General features: G+C 38.4%; 1 protein-coding gene across 1 annotated transcript in view; it reads left to right on the top strand.

The window, feature by feature from the left end:
* Positions 1-12,669, top strand: part of LOC120861260 (transmembrane protein 117) — a 584,735-nt gene that overhangs the window by 559,504 nt on the left and 12,562 nt on the right. The window contains exon 7 of the mRNA XM_040236882.1: positions 10,175-10,304. Coding sequence (XP_040092816.1) covers positions 10,175-10,304 — 130 coding nt within the window. The remainder of the gene's footprint in view (positions 1-10,174; positions 10,305-12,669) is intronic.

Here is a 12,669-nt window from a genome sequence, read left to right as displayed (position 1 = left end):
ATGGTCAGAATATTTAACTACTGATACAGTGAATGTATTGATCAACCAGAGTAGACAGCAGCTGTAAACAACCAGTGCATCCATGCTGGTGCACACATTAGCCATTGCAGGAGCTGTTGAAAATATAAAAAGGAAATTTCAGGTCTCACTCAGAGTCCCCTACTCGGTCAACATTGACTTTATTTTATACTAACAATAATTTATTTGAAATTAAAAGACTTGTAGTCTCTCTTCAGCCTCTCTCCTGCCTCTTTACTCTGTTCCTACTAAGAGCAAACCTCCTCATAAGGGATCTACAGTTATTGTCTCTACTTCTCACTTGCCATTTTCTCTTGAACCAGGCAGTCAAGCTTTTATCTCCAATTTTAGCTTCCTCTGGAGCTTGGGGATCTTATCCAGAGCAACAGTCCTGACATTGCTGAATCCTATGGTTAACTTTCAATCTTCTCACTCAGACTTTCAGCTGCATTCAGTGAAGTTGACCACCTCTTTCTTCTAGAAAGACTTTTTACACCTGGCTTCTAAGATGAACTTTCTTTTGTTCTTCTTATAACATATGTCATTCTTGTTCTGTTTTCCTTACTGGCTTCTCCTCTTCCAAATTCTAAATGTCAGTGTGCCTCAGTGTTCAGTCCCTGGTTATCTTCTCTTGGCTTTCTATACTCCCTTTCCAGATGATTTTATCCAGCTCTGTGGCTTTATATCATTGTGACTCCCACACCTACATCTCCAGTCTTTTTTATTTTTTTTGGCCATGCCACATGGCATGTGGGATCTTAGTTCACTAACCAGGGATAAGACTCGGGCCTCTGCAGTGGAAGCTTGGAGTCAACCCCTGGACTGCCAGGGAAGTACCTACATCTCCAGTCTTGGTTCCTCCCCTAAGTTTGCCAACTGCCTACACAATACCTCTACTCAATGTTTAATAGCATATTCTAAATAGATCTCTAGATTTCTTATCTACCTCCCTATCTTCTACAAGTTGATTGGTTCCCCAAATTGTACCTTCTCAGTAAATGATACTGTCATTTACCAGTTGCTGGAGCAAATGGTAAATTTAGAAGCTCAGTTGGTGCTACTTCAAAATACTTCTTGATCTGAACACCTGATCAGCATTGTTGAACCACCATCATCTCACACCTAAATTACGACAGTCATCTTGTGTGCTGTCCTTAGTTGCTCAGTTGTGTGCAACTTTGCGACCCCATCGGTTGAAGTCTGCCAAGCTCCTCTGTCCGCGGGGATTCTCCAAGCAAGAATACTGGAGTGGGTAGCCTTTCCCTTCTCCAGGGGATCTTCCCAACCCAGGGATTGAACCCAGGTCTCCCGCATTGCAACTGGCCTGTATTCCTCCTGCAGCCAACCTACCACTTTCCACATCATTCACCCTCCTATATGCCCCTTGTAGTCTTGCTGTTTCTTGAACATTTCTGGTTCATTTCCTCCTCTGGGCCATTGCATTAGCTCCTCCTTCTAGCTGATGTCCTCTTCCAGAGATGTGCAGAGCTTGTTCTTTCATATGAGTTAGTACTCCATACAAAGGTCACCCTCAAAGAAGCCTTCTTTTGACTAACTAAACTAGTACCCACCCCTAACTCACTGTGCTCCATCCCCTTACCCTGCTTTATTTTCTTTAGAGCATTTATCTCTATTTGACATCATACTGTATTTCTATTTGCTGATTGACTGGTCTCTCTTCTATTAGAATATATGCTCCATGAGACATTGTTGACAAAAAATTATGAAAAAGGAACCTATTGCAAGAAACACTAGAGCCCTTTACCTCAACCACACATCTGATATTTAGATCTATCTTATATCCTCTCTATGGTTTGTGAATATTTTTATATTGAATTACATTTATCCACTGATCTCCACTATTATTATTTTTTCACAGAGGAAAATGACTTCAATATTAAATTAAAATTTTACCAAGGACAATATCTACTGTTTTGACAGTATGCAATTAATTTTCCTATATAGCTTATAGAAGAAATTAGTCATTCAGACAATTGTATGTGACCATTCCTGGCAGCATGCATACAGCCAGAACAGATAACTGGAGCAGTGACATTTTATACCAAATGTGCAAATACAATAAAGCACAAAATAAGCAAGGGCTGTTACTATTGAACTGCAGCCAGTGTCTGAAAAATAACATGAAAATGTGATGTTCAAGAACTTTCTTCCACCAGACTTCACATTTTCCTCTTTAGGAAAAGAGTTATTAGGTGGTCTCAATTTTAAAAATATCGACTTATTATATAGCTAATATTCATTCATCTTAAGTGCAAAATAAGTCAAGTTGTTGTTTGATGATGGATGGAAGATTTTATCCAAAAGGATCTATCATTGAGTTATGACACCATGTTTCTTTAGTCTTTGTATTAGCTTTAGTTTTCAGCAACTTGTCCTAGTCAATGGTTTGCCTGTACCCTACCCCCTCACCCCTACACACACATAGGAGTCTGTAAAATGTCAAGCACTCTTTCGGTGCATATTGGTGAACTGTACTGCCCTGGTGAGGGATATTGATTTCCCATTATTCCTAGAGGCCACATGATGCATTTCTGTTAGCTGTAAACACTTACAAGAATGACTTTTATTTTGTCCTTTACTGCATCTGTCTGCCAGGGCAGGACATCTGTAAATGAGGCCTCATGCTTTTCATCAGACATTCTTCCACCTTTGTGCTTAAAGGAATGATGCCTTCAAGCTGTCTAGATATAATAAAACTTACCTTAAAAAACCCACTGCTGTGGTACCAGAAACTCATGGTAGTCTCTTAAAAGTAACAAACTATACTCACTTCTCAAATCTACTTTGGGCTTGACTTATTTGCTTTCTCTGTGGGCACTAAACTGTTACTTAAATCTCATTGAGGTACACTGCTTAGTGAAAATGATTACTGATGAAGCAAATACATTAAACCACACTACAAAATATGCCTTTAGGATGAATTAGATTGTTTGAACAACAATTCTGAGAGTTCATCTTTACACATCTTAGAATGTGTAAAAATCTTGAGTCAACTTCTTTCAACATTTTATGTAAGGATTTACAGTTTGACTTGGATTTTTCTTAGTGATGAATGAGATCTGCTATCTCTTCTACTCATTGAAGAAAGCCTACTTCAGTCAGAAAGACAAGACTTTTCCCCAAAGCTTTTAAATCTTTTAAATACCATAAGTGACTCCTGAGAGAGAACTCCAAAAGAGTATGGAATTCATTTGCCCAGAGTGAGAAAAAACAATAATGAATATTAGGAGAAAATGAGAGTATAACTTATAAGAATAATTGTCAAAAGATACCTATAAGAATTAACCTGCTGATCTTTTTCTTTTGTACATCCTTCATTTTTATTGCTGGGCATCTCTGATATTTGTTGTTGCTTTGATCACCTTCCTAGTGTCACCCATTGTGGGAAATGATCTGAAATTTTTTAATCACATGTTGTTTTACATTCTCTTTTCCTGTTCTCTAACTTGGTTGAACGTGTCTCATGAGCTCCTTTACACTTATATGGGAATTAAAAGGGTATCTTGGAACATCACAATGAGCATTTTTACTAATTCCCCAAATATTAACTGCCTCATCTAACGGTATTTAAATTTGACCACTTTTTTCCTCCCATTATATACTGTTTCCTTTCCTCTGTGATCTTTGGCAAATGACTTAGTCTTTGGGTTAAAGGAATGATCTTTCAAGCTGTCTAGATGTAATAAAACTTATCTTAAAAAACCTACTGCTATCATGCCAGAGCCTGATGGTAAAATTTCTTAAAAGTAATTACTGTCTGTGTAATTGCAATACACCTTCTTATAGGGAAAAAAAAAACATTTTTTTCATTATAATGAATCTCAGTTTGATGTGTAATATTATTTACAAAACCACATATTTATTGCTCTGTTTAACTAAATTCCGTTTACATGAAACCCAAAAGTAATTGTATATCTTTAACTTTCAAAGAGCATCATTCATCAATTCATCAAGTATATGAGTTCTTAGTATATACTACAGGTATGGAGAAATGTAACAATGAACAAAGCAGGAGAAAATTCGTTATGTTCCTTGGTGCTTACATTCCAATGGGAGAGGCAGGTAATAAACAAATAAGCAACATCTACTGTACATCAAGGTTTCCAAGGATTTATTCAGCTAAGTGATACCATGGCAGTTTTGCCAATTAGGAGAAGTGTACTGTTGCTGAAAGAAATCAGGCACTTGAGATTCTTAATAAGAAGCAAAAATATCTTCCAAAGCATGAGTACAATTCTTTAGACCACCACTGTTCACTGTCATCTAAAATCTTGTTGCTAGGACACAGTAAGCATAGAAAAACCAAGGATACTTTACAAGCTGGGGACATTTGGGGTAGAATAATGTTCTGATATCCATGGACCTCTATTCAGTTCTGAAATAGGAAGAATGGAGATTAACAAAGGGAAAGAAACAAATCTGTAAGGTTGAATTTTGAAATCATTTAAATCCTTATAATCTAAATGCCTATAAAGAAGAGATATGCAAATTATTACACTGAAAAAATGGTATTTTTAATCAGTATTTAGGAATCTATTGTCAATTCTATTCTAAATTGTTATCTATACTTTTGGCAAACTATTGTCTAAATTGTATCTTAAATTTCTCAAAAACCAAGTGGCTAGCTCCTAAAATATGATTTTTGTTCTGAAACCATGGTTTCATTTTTACAGGGTAAAGTATTCACTGTTATTACATTTTTATCCTCTAATACTTCTCTAAATAGATATGGGGGCCCCTTCATTTGATTTGGGAAATTGAATGCTAGTTGGGGAATTCAAAACCATGTTGGTTTCAAGCTTGAGTTCCTCTGCACAGTACCAAGTGCTCTTCCTGAACCTCAGGGCATGTATCTCAATGAGAAAATGTGAGGAAATGATGAATCCAGGATATCTTGAGACTATATATTGAACACCGTCCTGAAAGTCTATCTGGATGTGATCCATGAATAATAGAGCCACACTTAGATGGAATCACATTTGGACACATCAGTCCCAAATTACTCGTCCAAATGCAATTTGGACATCAGTGTTCAAATGTGATTTTCATAGCTATAAGCAAAAGTAAACCCTTGTATGTAAGAAATCTGAGTAGATATATACCATGACATTTCTCATTTATTTTTATATGGGAAATATACCCAACTGAATAAAAATTAGCTGTTTCTCATTTATGAAGCAAGATACAAAGTTGGAAGTCTGTTCATTACCGTAAGCTGATCATAACTAGAGTAGGGTGAGTGACACAATGTAGTTAAATCATTCTCACATCACTGAGCCACACATGGGACAGACGGCTGAAGGCGTTGTTGGATTTGAGAGGAGACCGTAGTAAGGAAGCTTTGAATCACTGAATACTGATAGCATTCCTTAAAGAATAGAATAAATGAACATATTATAATGTAAAATCACAGGACCAACCTGTCTCTACCCCAGTCTAGGTAGCAGAATACATCTTGCTTCGTCAACGTTTTCATCTGGTGTGCAAAATATAATTTTTTAAATGTATGCAGAAGGAAAGAACACCATGGCTCTCATAACATGTACATACAATCTGTGCATGAAACTGCTATACATCCATAGTTTAGATGCCAAGAGAATCTCAGTACCTGCTAATAATTTCCTGTTGGTCAAATCTCCCTACTCAACAGTCTAATTGGAAATCAACGACCTCTGGGACAGTTGATTCATGGAGAAAAAGTTACAGTTGATCTTCTTGGTCAAATTAGGCGTGGATAAAATATGAGAAACTTCTAGGGTTGGGGTGGGGAAATCATTTGAAGCCACTCATGGAACTGACTTTTGGTGAGAGATGAACATGCAATGACTGTTACCAGTGGTTCTCAGTAAGAACAGGTATAGTGTACATGCCCACTCAATTGCTCAGTCGTGTCTGACTCTTTGTGACCCCGTGGCCTGTAGCCCACCAGGCTCCTCTGTCCATGAGACGATCCAGGCAAGAATACTGGAGCAGGTTGCCATTTTCTCCTCCAGGGGATCTTCCCAACCCAGGGATAGAACCCATGTCTCCTGTGTCTCCTGCATTAGCAGGTGGATTCTTTACCACTCTACCACCCAGGACGCCCCCAGAACAGGTATAGCAGGTACAGATAATTCTAGTAATGAGTCAAAAGCAGTTAAGGGTCATCAGTTTTCATAGTCAGAGGCAGCATGGCCCAGCAGAAAATATGTATTCTTTTGCCTGTGCTCTGCCATATGACAGCTACCTCATTTTGTCACAATTTAACCTCTCTGAGGCAAATTTTTCTTTTCTGTAAAATGGAATGCTTAATAATAGCAAGATTTGGGCGTTATTTTGTATGTAATTATAAGCTTATAGCTTAGGATGATGCTAGAACATTGCCAGTGGTTGAAAATGTATGATCCAAGTGTCCCTGGGTTTCTTTGGCCTTTAGTTTCACATGTTGCTAGGTTACCAGCTCCTGCTGCCTGACAGCAATGCCTCCCCCATCACAGTGAAAGTCCACCACAGTTATCCTGGAGGTCACTACAGTGTGAGATACACATTGCACAAGAAATTAGTTTGCTCCTGTTCTTCTGTCCTCCACTGAGGTCACTCACATGTCCCTTTGAGAGAAATGACCTTCCCTATGGTCCTGCTCCTGGTGCCCTCTGGGAGGACTCTGCTCTGACCAAAGTCCCATCAGAGACTTCAGGAGGCCAGCACTATGCAGTGGATAAGGGCAGGAGAAGATGACCTTCGTTCTTTTCCACTTGGACCCTGAAGCAGCTTTGTGTGTGATTCTCCTGAAAACAGATCTGTCTGCTTCCTCTGCTTCACTGTCAGGAACACTCTGGCCTTGGAATGATGCTGGGAAATCAGCCATGCTCGTTGACTGTTTCTCTGTCTCTTCCCTCTGTTTCCAGCAATGTGCTAGTTGCTGTCCAGGCATTATCTCACCTTCCCAAGAAGCCTGTGGGATTTGGAGATGAAGGTGGGGATTGAGAATATCATTCTTCTTCCTCTTTTATCTCCTATATTAAAAAAAAAACATACTTGAGGTATCACTACCCTCCGAGGCCTCCATTAAGATGAGCCCAAAATGTATTGGAAGTGGTAGCAATGCTTATTATTACCATTCCATTCTAAGTCAAGGTCAAAATTTACACTGATTCCACAATGCGTCTGCAGAAATATACAGAGTAGGAATTGAACTAGGGGCTTCCCTGGTGAATCAGATATTTAAGAAGCTGCCTGCAATGAAGGAGACCCAGGTTTGATCCCTGTATTTGGAAGATGCTCTGGAGAAGGGAATGGCAACCAAGTCTAGAATTCCTCCCTGGAGAATCCCATGGAGAGAGGAGCCTGGCGGGCTACAGTCCATGGGGTTGCAAAGAGTCAGGACACGACTGAGGAACTGAACTACAAAAATAAGAGTAGCAGGGAGAGGGTGGAGGCAGGGAGTTAAAAGACTAAGGAAAACAGTTTCTAAACCCCACATCTGGTCGTTTTGTTTATTTATTGTTTGGCTGTGCTGGCCTTCCTTGCTGCACGGGCTTTTCTCTGGTTGTGGCAACCAGGGGCTACTCTGTAACTGTGGTGTGTGGGCTTCTCACTGCAGTGACTTCTCTTGTTGTGGAGCAGGACTGTGGGTGTACAAGCTGCAGAAGTTGTGGCTCCTGGGCTCTAAAGCATGGGCTCAATAGCCATGGTGCACAGGCTTAGTTGCTCTGAGGCATGTGGGATCTTCCCAGACCAGGGAGCGAACCCATGTCTCCTGTATTGGCAAGCAGATTCTTTACCACTGAGCTACCAGGGACGCCCCTGGACTTTATAAAGGGGGAATCTGAGAGACTTTACGTATCACCTCTTTTATGAGTTCTTTCTTTGTTTTTAATTTCTCAGATGGTGTAAGATACTACTCTCACATTTTGCCCCAAACTCTCTGCCTTCATCTCTTTAAAAAAAAAAAAAAAAGAAAAGAAAGAAAGAAAAGAATGCCACCATCTAGATGAAGAGGAAGACTTTCTCCCATCCTCTAGTCTACATTTCCTGAATTCCTCTTTCTATCTCCAAGTACAGTTGGGATATAATTAAGGAACTATTTGGGGGGTGGTGAGGATTTGATCCCCGTATACAAGAAATCTCTAGAAATTACTTTCAAACTAAAATCAATTTCATACCCAGTAGAAGGCTTTCATTTCATGAAATGAAAAGCTAAACAATAACAGTCCAAGAACATCTTTTCAAAAGAAAGTACACTAAGTACCCTTGCCCAATTACTACCAAGAAGTATTCACTCCCTTTTTTTTTTTAATTGAAGTGTAGTTGATTTACAGTGTTGTGTCAGTTTAAGGTATACAGCAAAGTGATTCAGTGATTCTTTTCAGATTTTTTCCGTTAACAAGGAATTAAATATAATTTCCTGTGCTATACATACAGTAAGTCCTTATTGTGTGACTATTTTATATAGATAGTAGTGTGTATCTGTTAATCCTAAATTCTTCCTTAAACCAAGAAGTAAGAAAGGGAATTGCTCTATTGATAATGTTTTACGTTTCTTATCCTGGACTAGTGAAAGATTCTCTGGTTATCATTGCCAAGCATAATTTTTTATGGCAAATGTCAGTTATATTTTAGCAAAGGACTAAATTCAATTTTAATTCTTTGCAAGTGTCTTCTGAGTAACATAGAGCAAGATGATATCAATGAAAAAAAAGTGTACTTTAATAAAATACAATAGTTCACAAGTATTATTCCAATCCATTTTCTACTAATATTTTAGATCAAAATATTCCAAATTCATCCAGCATCAGTGCTTTGGGTTTTCTGAATTTCCAAAATTACATGTCTATTTGCTGATGATGAAAAACCAGGAAAAGCAAGACCAACAAGATACTGGCATACGTACCAGTAATAAGGGATGATATTGCATCATTTTATTTTTATACTTATATATTTATTTTTTATAACTGGCTTAAAGTTATCCATAGATCAAAAATTAATAAACATTGAAAACTTTCCTGATTACCCACCACTCACATATTCTTCTTTCCTTTAAGGTTTGTTCTCCCTTAATCAGAATTTTCTGCAAAGAGGGAAGTGGAATGGCTATGGAAACTCCTGAAACGTTCATGCACACTATTATCAGCACACCTCAGTTAGCTTCATATAGAGAAATCTCAGAAAAATTTAACTTTTTATGTCAAAATAATGGATTAAAATTTTAAAGTAATATTTTGTTTATTATTTTTTCATCTCCAAGTTCTTTAGAAAATATTCACTAAATATAGAACTGTTTGTTAATTTAGGGATAATTTTATTACTGGAAATAAAAACATGGATTCAGCTTAAAGGTTTCTTCATTATTTAGTGTATTTCTTCTTCACATGCTAGTTATGAACTTTAATTTGGTGCTTCTATCCAAAAACCAAGAGCAGATGAGTCACCTAAAAATATCCTCATTTGCATCTTTTTTCCTTCCTTGTGAGAAGGAGGGTCATCCCACATGATTTTGCCTTGACAACAAGGAAATAACTAATGACAGTTTTGGAATTAATTCACTGTGCATCTCTCAGGCTAGCATGTCAGGCCTTCCATCATTTGGCTCAAACTGATGCTAAATTGCAAGAGAACAGGACAGAAGGTTTTGGCATTTTCCCATTCCATATAGTTGCGAGCATAGATGATTAATAAAACTCCCTTGATGTGAATTGAGGAACTTGGTTAAATGAATTAGACCCTCTTTGTCTTCTTACAGAAAATACACTGGTATAAATTTCTTATTTTTTAAAAATAGTGGAACAAAAAATAACTAAATTACCCCATATTTATAAAATATGGATCACTTCCTTCCTATAAAAATTTAAGATCAGACCTCCATAATGAAAGAAAGAAACATATATTAATGCACATCACTTCTGCATTGGTTTCTTATTATCACATTAAAGAGAAAATCTGAGGATATAAGTTATGACTTAATTTTAATTTTGATTGCATACTGCTACCTAATGTACATAAAACAACCATCACAGAACAAAACAGATACACCCAACAGCTGGCTGCCTTTAAATGATTTTAAAATAAGTGCTTATAAAAAGTCAATTTTTGGTGTTTTGCTGCTTAGGAACAAAACAAATCACAGATATGTTGTCATGTTGGTTTTCTCTGACAGGACTGGGAATTTCCACATTTCATGGGAGACGTTGATGTAAATCTTCCCGGTTTGCATACTCCTCATATGCAGTTCAAGATTCCTTTCTTCCAGAAGATCTTCAAGGAGGAATATCATATTCACATAACAGGTAAAATTTCAAACATGATTTGATTGTCTTCTGGTTAAAGTCATGCTGGCTGCTTTAAAAATGAAAATGGTAACAGTTTAGAAGCATCTGGCAATATAGTTTAGTTTTACTCACTTAGCAGTGCAAGGTAGTTCCAGATCACTGGGGGGCTCTGGACGATCATTCTGGACTTAAGTTCCTGGTGCTTTAATAATTTCAGCTTCAACATCCAGTGGGCAAATGGGAATAAAAAGAATGAGGAAAATGACTGAGAGAGTTTGTCTGTTTCTTAGTCATCTGGCCTGGAAATAGAATGTGTCACCTCCACTCACATTCCACAAGGAGTACCTAGTAAGATAGCCCCACACAGAGTCAAGGAGAACAGAGAGACGTGATCTGCCACTGAGCACCCATGTGGTATCAGGTCTTGTCTTCTAGCCTAGGAATATCACTAGCTGTCTCTGCCACACTCCATAGGCCACTCTGCCTGGGTTTTGTTCATTAGGTGGGTTTCTTTTTCACAACATACAGCTCAGTATATTTTTTCAACATGAATACTCTTTGTGCTTTCTTCTTCATTTGCTGCTGAGATCAAAACAATGGTATTCTACAGCTCCAGTCAGACCACATTCTTTGAGGGAGTTCAGGCCACTTCTCATTTGATTGAGTGAAACTTACTACTGTGGCAAGGCTCCATGTTTGCCTCAAGTCATTCTCTTGTGGATCCTTAGATTATTCCATTTACAAATGTGTCCTGCTCTTGAAATGGCTTGAATATGATTTATTATAATATTCTTTCGTGACATCTCAGTCATTCTCATCTAAACAAGTTATGTTCTTGGAGTTATGTTTTATAATTCTTTTTTTTTCTTTTAGCAAGAATCAGTAAGCTACATAATCAAATAAAGAATGGCATTAGTTCTCAAGCTGTTCAAATGCAGGTAGTGAACGTGTGTGTTTTAAGGACAATGGCCTAGGATCCTACACCTGCTATAATAAAAACTGCCAAAGAAATCTGTGCTTACACGACCGTCTGTGCTACCGAATAAAAATAGCCTGAGCACAGAGAACGTGAACATCTGAGTGCTGCAAAAAAACCCTTTACTTCCCAACTTGAAGGCTGTTTTTTGCTTTGAGCATGAGGCGACCTTCCTAAATTGGAGAATGAGCTCATGAATAGGGAAGATATAGCAGGTTTCTTTTCCTATTCAAAATGAATGAGGCCCATCTATTAAATTTGCTGGGTAAATCAATCAATTTGAGTTCAGGTCACATAGTGTGGTTTCAGAGTCCCCACTTAATCTCTGCAGCACACTGCCCTCTCAGACTTCTAAAACAGCTATCACACACATGGTACCATCATATCCCTTTGGGTGGGCTTTTGCCAGAACCATCTGTTCTTACTATCAGCTCTTGTCTCAGACCATCATGGCACTGATATTGTCTCTGACTATCAGAAGGCTTTTCAAAAATATCCTATTTGAGTGCAGAACATCAAGTTTAAAAAAAGGAGAGGAGAGGTGGGGAGGGAGGCTCAGAGAGTCCATTGGCTGGAAAGGAAAATAAAACTGTTAAAAATATTTAATTCAGGGCTCTTATGCATAGCTTTGTCATATATGCTGTAATTTATAGACAGGTGTAGGGGCAGGTTTTGTGGTGCCCAAAGCTTACATAATTTGGAATGTTCTACTTAAGAATGCATGTGTGTGTGCCAAGTCATGTCAGTCAGGTCTGACTCTTTGTGACTCTGTGGACTGTAGCTCACCAGGCTCCTCTGTCCATGGAATTCTCCAGGCTGGAATACTGGAGTGAGTTGCCATGCCCTCCTCCAGGGGATCTTCCCGACCCAGGGAAACTTAAGAAAATCAGAACATTCCCCCTTTTGTTTTGTCTCTATTGTTCTCTTTGTTCTGTGAATTGACTGAAGAGGTTGCTGAAGCCATTCTGGAGTACCACCCATCTGCCCTGAAAGGTCTTTGACTTTACTTGGTATTGTAAAATAGTTGTTTCTGGGCAAATGCAGGTAAAATCTCTAAAACACAGTGCACTGTGTTGTATTTTAACATGCTCAATAGTTAGTAGCCCACAAACTTCCAAGAGAACCACAAATGCTAGCTTGATAGTTTCCTCCAAGTTCTGCTTTTTGTAGTAGACCTTAATGCTTTCCGGGTCAGTAAATATAGAATCACCCCTGGGATCATTAAGCATGAAACACTCTCTATCTGTCAATAGTGCTGAAGCTTTAGTTTGTGTGGGAATCACCTGGAAAGCTTGTGTAAACGATCCATCAGCCACACACCCAGAGTCAGATGCCTCAGGTATGAGGGTGGAGCCCGGAATCTGCCGTTCTCTGGAGCACCACCAGTGATGCTTATGCAGGTATCCA

Source organism: Oryx dammah, unplaced genomic scaffold (assembly GCF_014754425.2).
Source record: "Oryx dammah isolate SB20612 unplaced genomic scaffold, SCBI_Odam_1.1 HiC_scaffold_11232, whole genome shotgun sequence".
NCBI lineage: Eukaryota > Metazoa > Chordata > Mammalia > Artiodactyla > Bovidae > Oryx > Oryx dammah.
The sequence above is the reverse complement of the archived record's forward strand: the minus strand, read 5'-3'. Positions and strand labels throughout refer to the sequence as shown.